Below are 23,141 nucleotides of genomic sequence, written 5' to 3'. Positions count from 1 at the left end.
TTTGTGTCAGTGTTAACTAGGGTTTACTATTGGGATTTTCCCAGTTTCACCCTAGAGCTGTTACAAAAGATGTCTCCATTTATTTATGCTGTGTGCTTTTCTGTGGAAGATTTCCAGTATTGTGATTGTGTTCCTTTTCACCCTCCTTTTAAAATATTATTTTCCTCTATTATAGGTTTTTTTCCTTAGGTATATTGACTGAAGTTTAATGAGAAGAATCGTGACCAGCTAGGAGAATTTTCTGCAAGGAATGGAATTAGCTCATAGCTTACTGCTGAATGAAGAAGCATACAATCAACTGGGTGACGTTCAGAAGGCAGAGTTTATTTTTGATTGGTTGAGATATTTGGAGAAGCTCTTGCTAGCAACCAGCAGGGTGAGTATAATTGCAAAAACTGTTTTTTGAGGTTTTTTTTACTTGCCAGATAATGTTTAAGTTCCTTTGATTTGATATTCTAGTTCTGTCCAGTATAACCTAAATTAGCTTTCAAAGGTTAGACCTTAGTAAGACTTTATATTGAAATAGGAGGTTTCTTCTGTTCAAAAGAGCAGGAAGAAATTAGCCAGTATTTGTAGTATTACTTTCAAATATATTAAAAACTAACTACAGAGCACATTGCGTTAGATTTCATTAGCATTGTCTTCTGTACCTTGTGTCACTCCACATGCATGACATCCTGGTGCAGTATAGCGCTAAATAATGTGATGGGAGTTTCACTTTAAAAAAAAAGTGTGAACTCTTTAAGGGGAGTAAGAATTGAGGAGCCTTTGAGTAAACACATTCCCTTTTAAAAGTTTATGAAATGGCTACCAGAAAGTGAAGACTAATCACTCATACCCTTTACCGACATTCAGCAGTTGTTAACATTTTGCCATGTTTAACTGTTTTACAGAGCCATGTGAGTTGCTACTTTACTTCTAATACTTTTGCATACATCTCCTAAAAATAAAGATATTCTACAGAATGACAGCACCCTATGTAATGCAGAAATGGTGCAAAGACTACTCATGGAGACATTTAGAATTTAACAAATGACAAAAATCCATACACTAAATTAACAAATATTTTATGGTGGAAGTTCAGGCCTCAGGGAGCACCTGAATACCATTACCACTGTGATGATATTCTGTACTCCTTTTTCAGAGCATAGACAAGTAAAATGGAGTCACACTATCGGCATTTAGATGCATAAGCTTGCAAAAAGAAAATTGCACTAAACTTAGAAAATGATCTGAGTAAAACAGGTAACCCATTACAAGATCAGCTCTGGTGATAGGTTTTAGGTTGCTGCTTATTGATGCAGATATATATTGGGCAGAGGCTTAAGAACTAAGAAGCTCTAGTTAAGATACAAATTTGCTCTACCTTTCAAACCTAAGAAGAAGGACATAGAAAAAATAGAGCCCTTGTGTTTGTTCACAAAGACTCCAGTATATTGTAGTTCAGAATTTATTTTTTGGAGATATCAGCAGGGCAACAAACTACCTGTTAATGAGGTGTAGTAGCCATGCCACCAACTTATTTGTACTATTTAATCAAAATAATTTTGCATTTTTCTAGAGGCTTTTAGTTAGTTCTTAATTATATGAAAGAAAAATCATATTAGAGGATTATGTGTAATTATGTTGACTTGAATTATCTTTGTTACCTTCCTTTTTAGAGTGATGTAAGGGAGAAACAGAAAACTCTTGTGGAACAGCTGCTATCTTTGTTGAACAGCTCCCCAGGGCCTCCTACTCGCAAACTCCTTGCTAAGAATCTAGCCATTCTTTATAGTATTGGAGATACATTCTCTGTTTATGAGACAATCGATAAATGTAATGATCTTATTCGAAGCAAAGATGATTCTCCAAGTTATCTTCCCACCAAACTGTAAGTTAAATGTTAAAACTGAACATAAAAGAGTTCTTCTTTGTATCATTTTTATAAAGAACCCAAACTTTGCTCTACAGTAGAAATGAACACAACATTGTTCATCATCTGTACTTCAGTAAAATAAGTCTTTAAAAAAAAAAACCCCTGGACTTCCCTGGTGACGCATTGGTTAAGGATCCACCTGCCAGTGCAGGGGACACGGGTTCAATCCCTGGTCCTGGAAGATCCCACATGCCGCGGAGCAACTAAGCCCATGCACCACAACTACTGAGCCCACACGCTACAACTACTGAAGCCTGTGTGCTCTAGGGCCCCCGTGCCACAACTGCTGAGCCTGCATGCTGCAACTACTGAAGCCTGCACGCCTAGAGCCCGTGCTCTACAACAAGAGAAGCCACCTCAATGAGAAGCCCGCGGACTGCAAACAGGGTAGCCCCTGCTCGCCACAACTAGAGAAAGCCCACGCGCAGCAACAAAGACCCAATGCAGTTAAATAAAAAAATATATATTAAAAAAAAAAAGAACCCAAACTACTTGATAATTATTATGAAACTGAATACAAATTGTTTTTCTCATTTTTTAAAGAATCTAACTTTCAGAAAGATCTAACATTTTCCCATGGACTGAGAAACAGTTCTTTTAAAAAATGCTTTAGGGCTTCCCTGGTGGCGCAGTGGTTGGGAGTCCGCCTGCAGGGGACGCGGGTTCGTGCCCTGGTCCGGGAGGATCCCACATGCCACGGAGTAGCTGGGCCCGTGGGCCATGGCTGCTGGGCCTGCGCGTCCAGAGCCTGTGCTCCGCAATGGGAGAGGCCACGGCAGTGAGAGGCCTGCGTACAGCAAAAAAAAAAAAATGCTTTAGACATTCGAAGCTTAGATTTGGGGATCAAAACTGTCTGATAAAAATTTTAGCAGTTGAGGGACTTCCCTGGTGGTCCAGTGGTTAAGACTCCAAGCTCCCAATGCAGGCGGCCCGGGTTCGATCTCTGGTCAGGGAACTAGATCCCTCACACTGCAACGAAGATCCCACGTGCCAAAACTAAGACCCGGTGCAGCCAAATAAATAAATAAATATATAAAAATAAACAAATAAAATTTACTTTTAGCAGTTGAGTGTTTAAGGCACAAGTATTTTAAATTCTTCACGTTTTGTATGTTCTTTTAGTTTATTAATTCTTAGTAGTGAAAATTAATAGTAAATATATAGGAAAATACTCTTCTAAGATCCTAAAAGAACAACTTAGTTTCTTTCTCCGTAGGACTCAGTTCATTTTATCACCTGTTTTTTAGAGAAGGCAATTTGCCATGTATGGTTGCATAGTACTAATGTTATAGAAATTGTTTATTTAATTTTTAGCTTATAGTAGAATGTATTTTCCCATAAAGTTTTCAGACTTGATGAGAACATTGTTCTTTTTCTTTTATCTTCAAGACCATCTTTGATTATCTGATATATATGAAGCTCAGTTCTATTAAAAATTATTTTGTAAAAAATTTGAGGGGATGGAATCTTTGGGCTGAGATTTAGATTAGTTGAAGATATGTCTTTTTAAAATTCTTGTATTGAAAATGTAATTATTTGATACTCACCTAAGTGTCATTCCCTAGGATTTAACAGTGGAATAGATTCTGGGAAATTTTATCCTTTAAAAGTAAAATTAAGTAGTCATCTTTACGTGTGCTAAGATCCTTTTATTCCTGTTTTTTCATTCATGACTAATTTCTAATTTAAATGTCGTTCCAGCGCCGCTGTGGTGTGTTTGGGTTCCTTGTATAAGAAGTTGGGTAGAATACTGGGTAACACCTTTACTGATACAGTGGGCAATATTCTTAAAGCTATGAAGAGTGCAGAGGTAAATACAGACTTTAATGGTTTCTTAAGTCAATAAAAGAGCTTTACCTATGACAAGCATACATACGTAGTATGTATGTAAATATATCCATAAATGACATTTCTAGGTAGTGCACATATGTACTTTGTATATTGAATCTTTATTAGAAAAGCAATAGTGCAATAAAATTTTGTGTATTCAGATAAATTCAAATGGGCACAAACTAAGGTGTTTCTCTGGCAGACCCATCCCTGCTCCCTCTTCTTGCATCACCTTTTCCATCTGATACTACTTACTAGTGCCAGCGCAAGTGCTTGTCACCAAGGATCCAGATACGTAGTTCGTAACTACCATATACCTGATGGATGGATTAGTATTGTACCAGCATCAGAAGGGTGTAAGGAATAAAATCAGGGTAGGAAAGAGTGTGGAGGACATAAGCACGACTAGGGTCAGGATAACCTTTCAGTCGCCAGGATATATATTGTCAGCCTTAGCCTCATTGATTTGTTGGCATCATTTACCATTGTGAAACACCCTTTGTTTTTGTAACTGTCTCTTTATTGGATTTCCAAGATATACTGTAATTTCTTGCCAACTATAGTTTAACAGGTTTTGAAATTAAAGCATTTGTATGTTTGTATATCAAAAATTTTAAGTCTGTGGTACCTTATATTTAAGGATAACTCAGCACCTTTAAATATAAAAAAATCACACCAGTTCCTGTTCTTACCTTGCTTGGAAAAAGTCTAGAGAACAGCCCTGAAACAATTTATAAAAATGCTGGCCTGTCACACACATTTCTTTTTAACTGTATCAAGATAAAACATGGGAAAATTCAAATGTAAAATCTGCCAAATTTGGGCTTCCCTGGTGGCTCAGTGGTTGAGAGTCCACCTGCCGATGCAGGGGACACGGGTTCGTGCCCCGGTCTGGGAGGATCCCACGTGCCGCGGAGCGGCTGGGCCCGTGAGCCATGGCCGCTGAGCCTGTGCGTCCAGAGCCTGTTGCTCCACAACGGGAGAGGCCACAACAGTGAGAGGCCCACGTACCGCAAAAATAAATAAAATAAATAATAAAATCTGCCAAATTTCAAGAAGAATGTAACTGATTCAAGAATTTTAAGAAGTGAAGTCCATAACATAAAACTGGTGAGAGAATCAACTCAGCAGATCACTTTTGAACATCAATAGTTTACACAAAGATTGAAGAAGGTAATTCAGGAGGAGAGATTTTTTTTTGTAGTTTTTAGAAGAGTTTATTACCATTTTATAAAATAAAAAACTTTGTCCAATTTGTTTGAAAAATCTGAGAAAATTCAGATATTTTAAGATGGATAGAAGTTGAGATAATTTATCAGTGGCAGGTCTTTTAGTGGTGAAAGGAAAAGGAAATCTTTCTGCTCTGAAGGCACCCTGATGCTGGAGGTGAACAGATTTACAAAATGATACTGAGCACCATAAATGGTAACATGTGGACACAGGTATAGGCTATACGTTAATTCTTTATTTATGTAAGAGAAAGCTCATGATGAAGACAAAGAAATGGAAGGCATTGTGGATTTTAACATATATAGAATTAGAATATATAAAAACAGCAACATAAAGCATATGAGAGGGTATATGGAATTGTACTGTTTTAAGGGTCTTGCCACTATGAAGTGGTAAATAGTAGGTTTAATTAGAATGTAACCTATTAGGGATGTGTAGCATGATGGCTACAATAATCACTATTTAAAATAGTTATAACAGGGGCTTCCCTGGTGGCACAGTGGTTGAGAGTCCACCTGCCAATGCAGGGGACACGGGTTTGTGCCCCGGTCTGGGAGGATCCCACATGCTGCGGAGCAGCTGGGCCCGTGAGCCATGGCCACTGAGCCTGCACGTCCGGAGCCTGTGCTCTGCGGCGGGAGAGGCCACAGCAGTGAGAGACCTGCGTACCACAGGAAAAAAAAAAAAAAAAGTTATAACAATGTAAATATTTATACACCCCTCAGAGCATCTAAATTATAAAGCAAATATTGGCAGACCTAAAGAGAGAAATACACAGCAATACAGTCATAGTGGGGACTGCAGTTATCCCCCCTTTCGTCAATGGACAGATCACCCAGACAGAAATCAAGACACAAACCTTGGAGTGAACTACACATTAGACCAGTTGGACCTAATGGACGTAACCTGATCATTCCACCCAACAGCAGCAAAACATACCTCTTCTAGGGCACAGAGCATTCACCAGGGTAGATCACATATTAGGTCCCAAACAAGTCTGGGCAAGTTTAAGAAGACTGAAATCGCATGAAGTATCCTTCCCACCCGTAATGATATGAAACTAGGTGCCAATAACGGCAGGAAGGCTGGAAAATTCTGTTATGTTGAGATTAACAGCAAACCACGAGGAGAGACTGTTAACATCCATAAATCTGGTTTTATTTAAAAGGATGTGTCTGTAAGATCTTTTATTTACTGAGGTATCGCCACTTTAAACTTTTTTTTTTCTCTTAACTCCATTGATTAAGCTATACTTTTTAGGCCTCATGGTTAACAGAGGATTACTCTATAGGTTTCAGAAAATTTTAAGTTAGGGACTTCCTGGTGGCACAGTGGATAAGATTCCATGCTCCCAATGCAGGGGGCCTGGGTTCAATCACTGGTCAGGGAACTAGATCCCACATGCATGCCGCAACTAAGAGTTCGCAGGTCACGACTAAGGAGCCTGCCTGCCACAGCGAAGACCTGGTGCAACCAAATAAATAAATTAATATTTTTTTAAAAAAATAAAATTTAAAGTTATTGCTAAGTACTTTATTGCTCCTCCACTTTTACCTTTATGATTTAGTTCAGTACCACAACGTTTTGGAGATGTCAAAAGGGATTTCCACCTTTGATACACACCAGTAGTGATAAATAGCATTTGAAATTGGCGTAAAAGAAAGTTAAGAAGTTTCCCGTTAGGACTCACTTTGTTAATATCTACCTATAATTACTATTGTGCTCCTTTGAACAAAAATACATTAACAACATCACTATGAAAATGATACTTGATCTTTCTCCAACTTTAACTTACCTATAGTGGCCTTAACTTCCTGAGACATAGAAAGCATTTGGAACATTTAGTAAAACATCATAATATAAGCAGCTACTATTTCTTGAGTGTTTACTAAGTCCAGGCACTGTGGTGAATGATTTCCTCACAGGGGCTTGTTTACTTCTCACACTGGCACAGTGGGGTTCATCTTATCCTCGTTTCATTTTTTCATTTCTTTTTTTTGGCCACGCTGTGCAGTATGTGGGATCTTGGTTTCCCGACCAGGCATCGAACCCATGCCCCCTTCAGTGGAAGCACAGAGTCTTAGCCACTGGACCGCTCATTTTATAGATGAAGAAATAAGTAAGAACAACTTAAAGTCACACAGCTACTAAGGTTCAGAGCCAAGATTCAAACCCAGGTCTTTTAAAATCTAAACCCAGACTTTTAACCTCTGAGTTAAAATACTCGAACCAATAAATGGTAAAATATCAATAGCTATGAACTCAACTGAGCATTTATTGTGTGTCAGGCACTGTTCTAAGCACTTCACATGTAGTAACTCGTTTGATCCTCACAACAATCATTTAACTTTTATCTTTAAGATAAAGAAACAGATTTGCCCAAAGACATACAGCTAGTAGGTGGCAGACTTTTACCATGTTACCTCATTTATAGCAACCATTTATTGAGTGCTTGACAACATGCAAGCCATATGCCTGGTGCTTCCCATATAATTTCATTTAATCTGCACATCAACCCTATAAAATTTGTATTATGTTGAAGTGTAATATATACAAGTAACACTTTTAAAATAGTAAACACTGTAAGAAATAGCAATTATTCATGTGTCTTGATGTCAGAATAGGTTGGTTAGTGTGTACAAAAATCTGAGTATTTCTCTAATATGAGATAAATTTCAATGCTTAATACTGTTCTTCATAGAGAATTTTTTTTTCCTGTTCTTTAAATTTTTTCCTCTTTGATAGTCACAAGGTCGATATGAGATCATGCTGAGTCTGCAAAACATATTGAGTGGACTGGGAGCTGCTGCTACACCTTGCTACAGGGATGTTTATAAAGCTGCTAGATCCTGCTTAACAGATAGATCCATGGCCGTTCGTTGTGCTGCTGCAAAGGTAAAATAGTCTAATGAGTAGAATTTCTAAAAATTAATATAAAGACAACTAAATCAGTTTACCCAGTGAAAACACTAGTAACAGCTACATGATCTTAGAGCTGCAACCTTGGTATTCATATAGGACTATCTCATTTTAACATATGAGGAGACTGAGGCCCTGAGAGTTATATGAATTTCCCAGGGTTCTTAAAGTGGTTAGCAGCACATTGTTGGAAGTGGGGAGTTCAAGTTACCAGACTCTAAGTATTCCTTCCATTCCACTGTGCTTCCTCTCTATAATTGTGTAAAATTTACATGTATGGTGTATGTTGTTTGAAAATGATTTGGTTTTATCATGCTTTCTTAACATAGTTGGTTAGATAGTAAAGTGTTTATGTTGGAATTATTCTCACAATTGCTTATAGCCAACAGATAGGTTCTACAGACATTTTTCATAGCCCACTGAATTAGAAATGGGTCTTTCTCCTACCCTTTGTGGACACGTTGCTTTGTATAGTATAATTTTTATGACTTTTTAGTAAGTATTCACTTGTTGTCCCTACAATCATTATTTAGAGACTTTGGATTTGTGTATTATTTTTGCTAGAACTTGATAGGTTCTGCAACTTATGTATATCTGAACCTGACATTTATATTTTGTTTTTCATTAATTTCTTTTTTTCCCGATTGAACAGTGTCTCCTTGAACTTCAGAATGAGGCCGTCTTTATGTGGAGTACCGACCTGGACAGTGTGGCCACACTATGTTTTAAATCCTTTGAAGGCTCCAATTATGATGTGCGGATTTCAGTTTCAAAGCTACTAGGCACAGTGTTGGCCAAAGCTATAATTTCTAAACATCCAGGAGCAGGTAAATTCATGTAATTATTTTCATAATGTCTTCCATAATTTTTTCCCAGTTGATTTAAACAAACATATGTAGCATTACTGCTACCCATTATTACTTTTGAAAAGAGGCAGAATATCATATAAATTTTAGTTTGGAAACATGTTTATAAGTCCTAAGATTTCATTTTAAAACAACTCAGTGAAAGTTTGAGGAAAAAATTAAAAGAACTCTTAAATAAATGTGCTTTATTCAGTCATTGTCTTCCTCTACACCATGGCTTTTTTTTTTTTAAGTGAATTGTGGAGTGTTATCCAATAAGAGATACGATCTAATTCTCGAGAATTTTTTTTTTAAGCAGCATGCATCTGATTACATACATTTGGCTTGCCATCTTCTAGATTGGTGTAAGGGAGCAATGATGTAAATAATTCCAAACAGCAGATACTTGAAATTTACTGTATTTGCACAATTTGTGTTTGTATTTATTCCCTATTTATACACTCCTAGGCAGTGAGCAAGGATGGAGTATTTTTGAAAACAAAAGCGTTTGCCTGGGTTTAATCTACAGTGTTTATAAAACATCGGTGAATAATTAAAAACTTGCTTTATTATTCTGTCTCCGAAGAATAACAGTCTCACGCTAATGAAAATGTGATCGTTCTGTAGAACGTTGCTCCTCAATATCTGCAAACCGAGAGTACTAGCATCACCTGGGAGCTCTTAAGAAGTGCAGAAACCCAGATGCCACCCAACTTACTAAATCGAATTCTCATTTTAACAAGATCCCCAGATACTTTGTATGCACATTAAAGTTTTAGAATCATTGCTCTAGAAATTGTTTATTGTGACATTAAGAAGTGTTCTGGTTTCTTCTAAGCCAGTGTTTCTCAACCAGAGCTGAGAGAGGACAGTGAGTACAGCATATCAGAATCACCTAGGAAGCATTAACAACTATATAGTCCCTTCATTCTCCAGTTGAGACCCACAAGTTTAAAATTTATAATAAATTTTTTTTTTAGGTTTTGGTTCTTCTAATCCTGTAATTCAGAGTTGTTCAGGGCATTTAAAAGGTTAAATCTTAAGCCATCTAAGAGATTGAAATTAGAAGAAGACATGTTTAATCAAACCCTCTTGAAAATGTGAATTGCTCATTTCCATAAATGTATCATTAGCACTAGTACACAGTTGCAGTAAAAACAAGCAAAATACAGAATTGCCTAACAAATGTGAATAATATTTAAATGTATATCCTCCTAGAGTAGCACTAAACTAATAACAGCATTTTTGCAATCAGACTAAGCAAAGTGAAGAACCAGCTTCACCCACACTAAAAAATCTTTGACCTAATCTTCTGTTAGGAATTCTGTCATCTTGCATCTGTAAGTTCTAGGCTTGTGTTATAATTAAGTTATTTTCAAACAACTAAAAAGTGATCTAGATGTCATAGTAGATTTTTTTAAAGTAGGAGACTAATAGTTAGCAACACAGTGCTTAACAATTTGGAAAAGAAATACAATGGAGGTTTGTACACTCAGCCACAATATTCGAAGATTATGAGGTACAGAACTGAAATGATTTTCCTAGTAAAATCAGCAGACTTCTAATAAATGGTATATTTTACCAAGGCATTTAAAAAGCAGGGATTGAGTATGACATTTTCCTAACATTGGCATAAGTTGCCAAGGATTTATGGAATCCTTTAAAGTTACTTCTTGACCATGAACCTCAAGTCGTACTATACGTCCCTCGTCCATTCACTGTCCCACTTTCCTAATTGACTGTTTTATACCTTTATCTTCTCCCATGTTACTTTCATTTGACGGCCTATCTTCCATAGGCTTCCCTACTAAATCTACCACCTTCCAGCATCTGTACTCATATACTCTGACTTTTCCACTGTTACTAAGATGAATTATCTCGTCTTCTATTAAAGCCATACGTTCAATATGTATTAGAGCTCATCCTCTCACCTGCTCGAGGACATAGCTCTAGGAAGTCTCCCCTCTCCTACATCAACTTTTCCTTCTCTATTGGATTATTCCCTATAAAAGCATGTGCTTTTCCCCCTCTCATCTTAAAAAAAAGTTTTTTTTCTTGTATTTTACCTCCCCAGCCAGCTGGAGCCCCATTTCTCTTCCCTTTGCAGCAGAGTTCCTCAGAGGAGTTCTTGATACACTGTTTCTAGTCTCTCCCTTCTTTCAAACACACTTCAGTTAGGATTTTCCCCCAGTTAACTCTTTTTTTATATATAAATTTATTTATTTATTTTTGTCTGCGTTGGGTCTTCGTTGCTGCATGTGGGCTTTCTCTAGTTGCGGCGAGCGGTGGCTACTCCTCGTTGTGGTGCGCAGGCTTCTCATTGTGGTGGCTTCTCTTGTTGTGGAGCATGGGCTCTAGGCACACGGGCTTTAGTAGTTGTGGCCGGTGGGCTCATGGGCTCTAGAGTGCTGGCTTGGTAGTTCCGGCACACAGGCTTAGTTGCTCCGCAGCATGTGGGATCTTCCTGGACCAGGGCTTGAACCCGTGTCCCCTGCATTGGCAGGCGGATTCTTAAGCACCTCGCTTAAGGGAAGCCCCAGTTAACTCTTGAAAACTATTTTTGTTAAGGGCATCAATGACCTCCACGTTCATCAGTTATTCAATAAATAAACAAGCATTTATTGGGGGTTTATACAGGGCCACGATCTGTTCTGAGTGTGTAGGATGTGTTATTGAACAAAACAGATTAGAAGCCCCTGCCCTTTGGCACTTGCGTTCTAATATTTAGCCATGCTAAGCCAGGGGGTAGTTCTCAGTTGTCTTACTTAACCTTTCAGCAACATTTAACTCAGTTGATCTTCATTCTTTTTTCACTTGCCTTTTAGGACCTCACGCTCCCTTGGTTTTCTTTCTTTCTAGAAGTTTCTGTTCAGTCTTTGATGATTTCTTGTCTTCTCATAGGAGACACCCATCACCTAGTCTTTGGTCTTCTGCTCTTTACGTAGGCTCACTCTAGATGATCTTACCCAATCTCATGGCTTAAATACCATCTATATATCAGGGATTCCTTGATTTATGTCTTTAGCCCACACTTCTCTCCTGGACGCCAAACTCTCATATCTAGCTGCCCATTTGACATCTCTGTTTGGATGTCTATTTAATGTTTCAAATTAACTTGTCCTAAGTGAATGCTTGATCTCCCCTCCCCCCATGTACACATACCTGCTCTCCTTGCAGTCGCAGTCTTGCTAATCTAAGTTGATGACAGCTCTGTCCCTGCAGTTGTTCAAACCACAGTTTGTAAAGACACCCTTGAATCTTCTCTCTCACACTCAGTAACTATTGTACCTAACAATATTAAAACATATCTACAGTTGGGACTCCTTGGAGAAGTGGCTCATGGGGTCGGGGCAAGGAAAGTCTGAGGATGAACCTGGAGCGTCTTGTGCCAGAAAGTGAGGAGCTTCCCCTGGCCAGCTTTCTGAAGAAAAGCTGGTCAAATCCAGGATAGTATTAGAATTAATAATGATAGAAATGGATTATAACCTGTTAAAGAAAAAAGGAGAGCTTCCCTGGTGGCGCAGTGGTTAAGAATCCGCCTGCCAATGCAGGGGACCCGGGTTCGAGCCCTGGTCTGGGAAGATCCCACATGCCGCGGAGCAACTAAGCCCGTGCGCTACAACTACTGAGCCTGCGCTCTAGAGCCCACAAGCCACAACTACTGAGACCATGCACCTAGAGCCCGTGTTCCACAACAAGATAAGCTACCGCAATGAGAAGCCCACGCACCACAAGGAAGAGTAGCTCCCGCTCACCACAACTAGAGAAAGCCCACATGCAGCAACGAAGACCCAACACAGCCAAAAATAAATAAATAAATTTATTAAAAAAAGAAAAAGTATCACCACAGAGGTGGCATAGTGATTATAAATGGAAAAATATTTTACAGTGGACAAGACTGGAAGACACCTTATTCAGGTGTTCAAAGATAATATCGCCAATGTAGGGACAGATTGACACCAAGCCTGACATTTCTTTTTGATGTTATGCATTAAGAAGGCTTACAGCATTACTTAATGTAGTTCTCTTGAGGAAAAACTCAAATTGAGGGCTTTTCTATAACTACAACTAGCCATATATGTACTCTTCAAAAATGAGAAAGTGATAAGGAAGATACGGAGTCTAGGTGAAGGGTACATACGAGTTTATTTTACTATTCTTGCAGATTTTTTGTAATTTTGAAATTTTTTTCTAGTAAATTTTAAAAATATGTAAGTATGTATACCCCGATTTCTATCGTATCTACCTTGATCTAAGCCACCATCACCTCTTGCTTGAATTACTAAATTGCTCCTAATGGTTTTCTCTACTTCTGCCTTCGCCCCTCTACAGTCTCCTCTCAGCACAGAAGCAGAGTGACAGATTATATCACTCCTTTGCTCAAGGTTCTCCACTGGCACCTCACTTTACTCACCTCCTTATTATAATGATCGACAAGGTCCTATATCTTCTGCTCTTGCACCATCCTTACACTTTAGTCCGTCTCCTACCAGAGCCCTCCACTGAACTCACTACACATAAAAGATACCTGCTTTATATTTTGCATGGCTTTTAATCACTGTCTAACATACTATATACTTAGTCCTTTGTTATGTTTATTGTTGTCTCTCCTTTTTAGAATTTATGATCCGCAAGAGCATGGATTTTGTACTATTCACTTACATTTCTCTTCCACGTGCCAATATAGATTTTTATCTGTTTCCTCTTCAGGCTGAGGAGTATATTTTTTGTTCATGACTTGGATTAACAGAAGTTTATTTTTCCACTATTTATGACTTAAGTCAATAATGAGGATCAGAGCTTGTGACCAACATTTTTCAGAAGAATGAAAGGGCGAAAATGGGTTCTTTTTTTAAAGGAGATGTTATTCCCTGGATATTCACAGGGAGAAACTCAGCTATGTCAAACTGAAGACAAATTTAAAACATTCTGCCTAACTAACCTCTTAATTATTGCAGCCTAAGGGTTGACTGGGCAGTTTTAGTAATATTTAGCTTTGCTTTCTTCAGAGACTGAGGATGTAACAAAAGTTGTACTTGCAGTTGAGAATTTTTAGAAAACAGGCCATGGTGGTTACTTTATGTAAGTTTCATTAAGAGTTGTAGAGCATTTAGAAAGATAAAATTGTGATTTTGGCCTTTTTAGTATTTCAAAAGAATTTTCAAAGTTTTGTATAGCATTCTCACTCATGGAGAACTAGGGCCGTTTATTTATGTTTTCCCTTGTTTAACTTGAGGACAAGAGAGCAGTAGGTCGTAATCTCAAAGTGGCATAGACTCTAAGATGTCATTGACATGATACATCAGAGTCCATTATGATTTGACCTCTGAACCGTCGTGTGACTTTGTTTTAGTGTGTGTAATGTCCTGTAAATTTTGCCTTTTGTTTGGATTTTTAGTTTATTTTTGTTTCTGTTAACATACTGTTCAATATCATGCAAACCAAGATCACGCATTAAAATTTAGTCTGTAAAATAGAATCACATGTTTTGTTTTGTTCTTTGTTATAGCAGCCTCACGTCAAAGCGTTCGCAGAGTATCTCTGGAGGAAGTTCTGGAATTACTAGGAACAGGGTTTCTACGTGGGAGTTCAGGATTTCTTCGAGCCAGTGGAGATATGCTGAAAGGAACCAGTTCAGTCAGTAGGGATGTCCGAGTTGGAGTTACTCAGGTTAGAATCACGAATCAGTATCTAAATGTAATTCTCACTGGCCTATAGTGAAAGTTTTAGTATCTGACTCCAGGTGGAAGTGATACTGTGCAAGGTCATCACTTATGCTCTCATGTTTATAAATAGATGGGGTGAGGCCAAGACGCTTTATAAAAAACTAGATTACAAGAGAACCTTATTTATACAAAGCCAACTAAATAGGCTATTACCCACAATGTGTTTTCAGTTCGTAATGATGGGAGACTATTGTTTATTTCCTTTGAAACATAAACAGCATTTTTTTGTTTGTTTCTAGGCCTTGGGCTTCCATGTGTCTTGCGGTTTAACATGTTTTCCATTGTGTTTGTGTGTGCTTATACAGTTCTGATTTAAGCTTTTAGGTACATAATATTTGGCATGGGCAATATTATATTTCTGTTTTATATGGTTTCTACTTCAAAATAAAGATTACAGCATGTAATCTACTTAAGTGCTTAAATTCTTGGTCCTAAACAAAACTTAAAAAGCTAAACTTTGGGAAGAGGGTCTTAGAATAAGGCAATATAGAGGCCTTTGCATTCTTTCCTTGAACTATCTTGTTTTCTAAATGCCATTATGGTTCAAAGCAAACATGTTTTTTTTTAAATTCACATATATATCTTCATTATTTTATACTGTATGATATTAGATTTCATGAAAATATAAGACGTCCCAGTATAATTGTAAACTGTGTATTTTAAGAAAACAGATTACATAAGAAAACTACTGTCGGTATTGCTGGAGCAAGCCAAACCATTAACATTCATGAAAATAAAGAGCAGTGATTCGTCACCATAAACTTTCTTTTCTGGTTTCTAGAACTGAATTCCCTTAGAGTTATGGTATTAGACCATAGTTCATTCTTACACTGTGTTCATATGTTTGATTTGGGTTTTCTTGTTCAGAATGTTAAAGACCTTAGGGACTTCCCTGGTGGTCCAGTGGTTAAGACTCCAGGCTTCCGCTGTAGGGGGCATGGGTTCGATCCCTGTTTGGGGAACTAAGATCCCACATGCTGCTCAGCGTGTGGCCAAAAAATTGAAGGAAAGAAAAACCAACACAGAATGTTAAAGAGTTTGAATGCTTTGTTTGGAGAAGTCACAGGCACATTTTACTTATTAGCTAGCTATGCTGGCTATCCTGAAACTTTGTAGTTTGACCAAAATAAAACAGGCAGCATAAATGAAACCTCAGTTGAAAGACTGCGTACTTCAATTTTGGCTTAGCAAACAGAAAAACAGTACTACATTTATATAGCTAAGGTGGCTATATAAATGAGGAAAGACTAAAAAGAAATGTTAATAAATTCTGCATATTTCATGGAAGAGAAAACATTAATATAGAATTGAAATTATTTCATTTTGAAGATAAAACTCTTTTCTTTTTTAGGCTTATGTGGTGTTTGTTTCAACACTAGGAGGAGCATGGCTAGAGAAAAATTTTGCTGCCTTTCTTTCTCATACCCTAAGCCTGGTTTCACAGTCACACCCTAAGGCCACCCAAACTCAGATTGACGCTGTCTGCAGTCGCCGTTGTGTTTCATTTATCCTTCGAGCTACTGTTGGAGGTCTTCTTGGAGAAAAGGCTCAGATTGCTGCTGCCAAGGATATTTGCCAGGCTATCTGGAAGTTAAAGAAAGTTATGGGTATGGATCTTCTAAGAGAGTCTGTTTTAACAGTGCTAAAGGGATTGTTCTTTTGGAAAAGCTGGACTGGTATATAATTATATTAATACCCAAAAAACACTTTTATAATACAGGTCAGTTGTTTCAGAGTAAAGCAGTCTATATATAGATGAGACATAAATTATCTACCTTGATAAGAACTATTATATATATGTACTGATCTTAAAGGCTAGTGGATAGTAGTTCCTCAGAATTCATAATCTTCCTATAGAAGTTAAGATACATTGTCTTTGAAACAATTAGTTCATCTCAGTTCTTGTACTGTCCTAAGTCTACTCTGCTTATCTTGAGTATTGATAAAATTGGAGTTCTCCCTTTCAGTGCCACTTGCTAAAAGAGTAATAAGGCATCTCTGATCAGGTTGCTTGAACTAAATTGGTTATATTAGTTTAATTCTTTCTCTATAGATGCAAGTCCCCATTTTAGTATTTTAGTTACTGCCTCAAGGGTTTCACATATATCAAGCGGAGGTATTAATTTTTACCTTCATATGTTTCTGCTCCTAGTACCTACCCTCTGTAATAAATTTTAATAAAACAGTGATGTCTGGTTAATTCTTATACTTCTGTCAGATGCTGTAATGAGTGACGGTAATCTGGAAACCCGGCTTGGCTCCGCAGATGTAGCAGCCAGCCAGCATATGTTGGTATGTGCTTTACAAGAACTTGGAAATCTCGTACACAGTCTCGGCACCACAGCTGCACCTTTGCTACAGGATTCAAGTGCAGGTATCTGTTGTTTGTGACTAGTATGAATACTTTGTTTTTACTTTTACTTTAGACAACTTTTCTCCAAGGAAGAAAAGCTTCCTCATATAGCTCATTTATTATAGATTCCACTATAGATTTATTAGAGTTGTTTTATGAAATATAGATAATCAAGATTTTTAAAGGTATGTTTTTTTGTTTTTGTTTTTTTTCTTTTGCTTTTGTAACTAAAGATGGTTCTCTAGGTCTCTCTCTATCTCCAACCCCCTGTCTGGAGATATTTAAGATAATACAGAAAAATGGAGAAGTAAACCTGAACTCGTATCTCTCATCTGCAGTGAAAGTATTAGTTTCTGTATGGTACAAGTAATTTACTTCCTTAAAAGTCTTTTCAGGCATTCTCTTTTCTTTCTCTCTTTGAAAATTATTTAATCACTTTGAGAGATAATTCACATACCATAAAGTTCACCCTTTTAAAGTATACAATTCAGTGGTTTTGGTATACTCACAGAGTTGTGCAAACTCTACCACTATCTAATTGCAGAATGTTTTCTTCACCCCAAGAAGTCCTACACCCACTAGCAGTCATTTCCCCTCCCCCCGGCCCTGATAACCACTAATCTATTTTCTGTCTCTATGAATTTGTCTATTCTGGACAAGATTTAATATAAATGGAATCCATAGAGCATGTGGCCTTTTGTGACTGGCTTACTTAATTACTTTTTAAAATCATCTTTAATGTCTTTTGTCCTTTGTGCTACACAATTCCTGCTGACTGAAGCTTACATTATATTCGGTTTGTAACCTATTTATCCTAGGGCATATATTGTTTAAGTAGCAGTTGACATGAACTGTTAACATGTTTTGATGAAGGTATATGTTGAATTATAGCAAATGTAGACTTTTTTTTCTTACTGGTAGTGGCACTTCACTGTCTGCATAGTGGCTTAGTAGCCCGCTGGGGATCTAGTGAAGCCTTGATTTTCTTCAACATTTTGTTCTCAGGTTAAGAGAAATATGGTACATAGGGAGAATACTGATTATGTAGAGAAATGTGCCAGAAAGGATTTAAAAGAAAAGGAGGATGAAGCAAGATGTGACATTTCTTCTCAAGATGTTTTTGTTATTTATTGATAATTTTTTTTATATTGGTAATTTTTAATTCCTAGTACCAAATTAATGATCTCAAGATAAAGTAAGCAGAATATTGGCTTATTTAGGAAATAAAAATTTCCTTTGTCTCCTGACTTAATTTAAGCCAATTTTCATGAGATATATTGGTAGAAGTAACTCTTGGGTACAAAAAAATTATTTATAATTGTGTATCACTTAATATTTTAAATTCTGATTTGGCTTTTGATAAAGATAATATATTTCATATCTACGTGGTTGCTTACTCTTTTGACTGTTTGATGACTGAGTTTTATCTGTGTAGCTGAGTCATCATTTGTTTATTCTGTCCTTCTAGGCGTCCTTGACAATGTCATTTCAGTTACTCTTCATCCTAGCATTTCTGTTCGACTAGCAGCTGCCTGGTGTCTACACTGCATTGCTGTGGCACTACCTTCCTACCTAACACCTCTCCTAGACCGTTGCCTTGAAAGGCTTACTGTGCTTAAGTCTTCACCTGAAGCAGTGACTGGCTTTAGTTTTGCAGTGGCAGCTCTGCTCGGAGCAGTGAAACATTGTCCTTTAGGAATTCCTCACGGAAAGGGCAAGGTAATGATTTCATTCTTCGTATATGATAGTGACATTTCAAGTTTTTCTTAAAAACATCATTGTCTTCTTGTGTATCACCCAGTAAAGAACCATGCAGGACAAATTTCTGAGCTGTCAGCTAATACTACTACTTAAGTGTTAAGTATCATCAAAGTAATTACTGTGAAAAACCAAGGGATGGTTAAAAATTTTGTATCTACACTTAAAGAGGAGTTGCTTTCTCTGCTTTTTGTTAGAAATATCTCCAGTTAGTAACAGATTTTGTTCCTGAAGGCTTTTTTTTTTTTCCATACATTCAGCTCTGCCATAGAAGTACATTTTAAAATTGCATTGTAAAGGACAAATAGAGCTTCAAAAGAAATCTTAAACTTCATTTAATAATTTTATAGTTAGTGGTATTCTTGGTGGTATTATTCTGGAATTAGTTTACATACCTGGTAAGATGAAGTAGATAATGAATGTTCTTAGGAGCCAAGGTTTTCCATTAAAAAAAAAAAAGCTACCGTTGTAGAATCAAGAAAATTAAGTAAAAGGCGCATATGTTAAATTTAAATTGAAAATATTAGTATGAGTGTTTAATTTCCTTTCACACTGTCCAGACATAAAAGCAATGGCCACCCAGTAGCAGGAAACACCCCTAGTGCCCAGATTATGGCCCTAAATACCATTTCCAACTGAAAAGGAATTAGGGCCCCTTGGAGGAATGGCTGGTTCTAGATCTGGGACAGGAAATGCACAGTATAAGCCTGGAATATCTTGTCATACTGGAAAGCAGGGAAGTCATCAGAGACTGTGTTCATTTTAAAAGGATGCAGGAGATAACTTTAGACTCTCCCCCGACCAAAGAGGGTATAATGTGTGCATCCAAAAAAATAATGATAACAATGGATAGAAACATAGTAAATATATAAAACACCAGGAGCTCATAATGATGACAGATTGCTTTGCTACTGAAAAATAATGGCTTTTGAGTGTAGCACTTTCAGAAAGATAAACGATACAGAACGTAGAAAGTAAATAACCCAGTTTTAATGTACAAAGAATTGTAAAGAGAACTAAAGAAATTTTGTTAATCAAATATAAAACACACACACACACACAAATATATATATATATATATATATATATATAAAAAAAACACAAAATAGGCAAAGCGTGGTGTGGGAATTTTGTTTCTTTTTGAATAGGAATTGTCAGTTGTCAGAAAATATTGTTTGACAGTGAAAAGCCCTCATAATCTGGGCCTCACACACATAAGAACTTTTTAAAAAATCACCATTGTTCCTTTCCTTTTTCTTGTCCCTCCACGTCATTATTAATGAATATTATGGTATATTCTCTGCAGTTTAGGCTTTGCAGACAAATACACCGTTACTTCAAAAATTCTTAAATTATCTTGAATATTGCCATTGCCTTTGGGATAAGGTGATCGGCAACTTCGGGAGGTGATGTTATTCAGTTAAATTTATTATTTTAGTTATATTCTAAACTAACACATCATATCTTGCTAATCAAAGAATTGCCATTGTGTGTATTAATTAAATTTAATGTCCTCAGATCTTATTAATTTAGGCAGACAGGCTTGGTTTGTTTTGTCCCCACCGTTTTTAAAGGGTGGGGGACAAGTGGAGGCTGCAAGCAGTCCTGAGTTAGTAGTAAGTTGGTTGGTTGTTTAAAAATATGCTAGCCTTTAGAAAAGGTATGTGCCAACTCACAATATTTGCTGCTGTTCTAGAGGTGATTGGTTACAGAGATGTTTTCTTAGACATGTTAGATGCCTGTCGGCATTTGCACTCCATAAGCATGCATTATCCATAAAGGTGAAATATCTAGTTTTTCCTCTGTGTTGTTTTAGAACTATTTCTTAGACTTTTAAAATATAACATTTTAGGGCTTCCCTGGTGGCGCAGTGGTTGGGGGTCCGCCTGCCGATGCAGGGGACGCGGGTTCGTGCCCCGGTCTGGGAGGATCCCGCGTGCCGCGGAGCGGCTGGGCCCGTGAGCCATGGTCGCTGGGCCTGCGCGTCCGGAGCCTGTGCTCCGCAAGGGGAGAGGCCGCAGCAGTGAGAGGGGCCCAAAACAAAAAAAAAAAAAAAAAAAAAGCTTAAAATATAACATTTTAATTAATCCCCCTTTACTGTGAAGCTACTTCATTGTGCGATTAGTGAGTACTTTTAACTGTGGTTATATAGTATATTGCCTCGGGAAAGACTATTATCAGCCACTCAGGTATCAAAGTAGTGTGCAGAATTTTAAAAGGAGAGAGTCCTGTAATGAAACTTCCTCTGGTAATTACAGATCTATGAAAATGGTGGCTTACAACTAAAAGTAAGTTCAAATTTTATATAGCGAAACTTGAACGGTTATACAGTGTTGTCACATATACTCCACAAAGAATCATAGGGTTGCTGTGTACAACCTAATATACCTATTGTATACCTATTATACAACCTATAATTTATCCTTGAAAAGTTTCTTTTTTTAGTTTCACGTACGACATTGTCCTATGGTATAGTCTATGTGAATGACAGTCTTTTATCATGGACATTTATTATGTGTAAGAGTTAATTTTTCAAGAGATTGTTATAATTAGTTGCTGTCATTTGTCCAGTAACCTATAAACTGATATACTTTTTTTTTTTTTTTTACCTTGTTCTTCTATACGTCAATAGATTATTATGACATTAGCAGAGGATTTGCTATGTTCTGCTGCTCAAAACAGTCGCCTTTCAGCTCAGCGCACACAAGCTGGATGGTTGTTGATTGCTGCCCTGATGACCTTAGGTAAATCTTGTGGAGGGTTTACATAACTACAGACTGCTTGGTGTTTTCTGAGCATAAATATTCTAATGTATGATTTGACAAGAGTAACTTAATATATACCAGAATTTAAATATCCACATAAACGTTTTTATCCTAGCAGTCACCTTAGGAAGCCATATACTTATTTACTCCAATCCTTAGAATGTTTTCAGATGTCTTTATTTGAAATTCTCTTCAAGACCAATTTATGAACCTTAAGTAGGATAAGCCAATTTGATCAACTTTCACGCTAAACTCTGAATGAGTCTGGCTTTTCCCAAAATCATTCCCATCTATCTTCAGAAAAAAAATTTTCTACAATATAAGGATAGGCAAGAGAACATGCGATAGTCCATGAATCCAATTCTGTAATTGTTCTGAGAATTTGGTCACACTAATAAGGTAGTTATGGGCTTCCCTGGTGGCACAGTGGTTGAGAGTCCGCCTGCCGATGCAGGGGACACGGGTTCGTGCCCCGGTCTGGGAAGATCCCACATGCCGTGGAGTGGCTGGGCCCGTGAGCCATGGCTGCTGAGCCTGCGCGTCCGGAGCCTGTGCTCCTCAATGGGAGAGGCCACAACAGTGAGAGCCCCGCGTACTGCAAAAAAAAAAAAAAAAAAAATAAGGTAGTTACATTGACGGGGATAAGGCATGTTTAAATTATATTTATTAAATTTAAATTATTATTTATTAGTGTAATTATTTTATGATCATGACTGTTATATTTACATCCTGTAACTTTAAAACTCTATTTTATTACTTTATAAAAGCTATACTTTTAAGTCTCTTTGTATAGTTGTGTGGTTTACTGCTAGGATATGAAACTAGATGGATTTGACCAATAAATCATTTTGACACCTCTGAAGTAATTTGATCTAAAAGGAGCTTAATTAAAATAAACAATCATAAATGAAGAGCCACTTTAAGTAATGTTTTTGAGATGATTAAAGAGATTTATTGGACTAGATCTGAGTTCAACCTATGGGCCAAATCTGGCTTGCCACCTGTTTTATACAGCCTGTGAGCTAAGAATGGTTTTTATGTATTTAATGGTTTAAAAACAAAAAGGATATTTTGTGATACATGAGAAATATATGAAAGTCAATTTTCAGTGTGCATAAATAAACTTTTTATTAGAGTACAACTGTAATTATTTGTTTACATATTGTCTATAGCCTTTAGGCACTGCAGTGGCAGAATTGAGTAGTTGCAATAGAGACAGTATGGCTTTCAAAGCCAAAAATGTTTATTGCATGGGCCTTAATAGAAAATGTTTGTTGGCCCCTGGCATAGATCATGATTTCACAATGTGATGGGAATAATGTGGTCAAGATTTTATTTGCTTTTGGCTAGGTGTTTCATGCCTGCTGTATTGATATTCTTGGTTAATTAAAGGGGAAGATAAACTACTTAATAAATGGCAATATTTTAATGAACAAAAGCTTTCAAAACAGGGTAATCCCATTGGAAGAAGAGTACAAGAGATCCTTTCTCCTTTATAAAAGAGATTAGTACATCATGTTTTAATGCACATTCATATTCAACATACCAAAAAGGAATAAAAATTAAGTTGATGTTTTATTTAATTTGCTGTTTTCTTGGGCTTTTTTTTCTTAATGCATGATTCTTTCACTTTATTATCAATTTTTAGAATGTGTTACTGGTTGCTAGTAATTTTCAAAGGGTATCAGTGAGGTTTTGCTTTTAGATATCTTTATAAACTCATAGATTTTTGTATGTTTATATGTTTCAGTTGAATGCAGTCATTATTTTTTTTTTGACATCTTTATTGGAGTATAA

General features: G+C 37.0%; 1 protein-coding gene across 10 annotated transcripts in view; it reads left to right on the top strand.

The window, feature by feature from the left end:
- Window positions 1-23,141, top strand: part of HEATR5A (HEAT repeat containing 5A) — a 112,396-nt gene that overhangs the window by 18,539 nt on the left and 70,716 nt on the right. For 9 of the 10 annotated variants that reach the window (XM_027111004.1, XM_027111002.1, XM_027111003.1 and 6 more), the window contains 10 exons: window positions 176-376; window positions 1,662-1,873; window positions 3,620-3,728; window positions 7,724-7,873; window positions 8,550-8,724; window positions 14,252-14,412; window positions 15,820-16,075; window positions 16,687-16,842; window positions 18,290-18,540; window positions 21,212-21,323. In XM_027111004.1, coding sequence (XP_026966805.1) covers window positions 251-376; window positions 1,662-1,873; window positions 3,620-3,728; window positions 7,724-7,873; window positions 8,550-8,724; window positions 14,252-14,412; window positions 15,820-16,075; window positions 16,687-16,842; window positions 18,290-18,540; window positions 21,212-21,323 — 1,708 coding nt within the window. In that variant the 5' untranslated portion in view covers window positions 176-250. The remainder of the gene's footprint in view (window positions 1-175; window positions 377-1,661; window positions 1,874-3,619; window positions 3,729-7,723; window positions 7,874-8,549; window positions 8,725-14,251; window positions 14,413-15,819; window positions 16,076-16,686; window positions 16,843-18,289; window positions 18,541-21,211; window positions 21,324-23,141) is intronic. The other variant, XM_027111000.1, reaches the window with a different exon arrangement.

This window comes from Aethalodelphis obliquidens, unplaced genomic scaffold (genome assembly GCF_003676395.1).
Source record: "Aethalodelphis obliquidens isolate GAN/ISIS:26980383/991018 unplaced genomic scaffold, ASM367639v1 scaffold10, whole genome shotgun sequence".
NCBI classification, from domain to species: domain Eukaryota; kingdom Metazoa; phylum Chordata; class Mammalia; order Artiodactyla; family Delphinidae; genus Aethalodelphis; species Aethalodelphis obliquidens.
The sequence above is the reverse complement of the archived record's forward strand: the minus strand, read 5'-3'. Positions and strand labels throughout refer to the sequence as shown.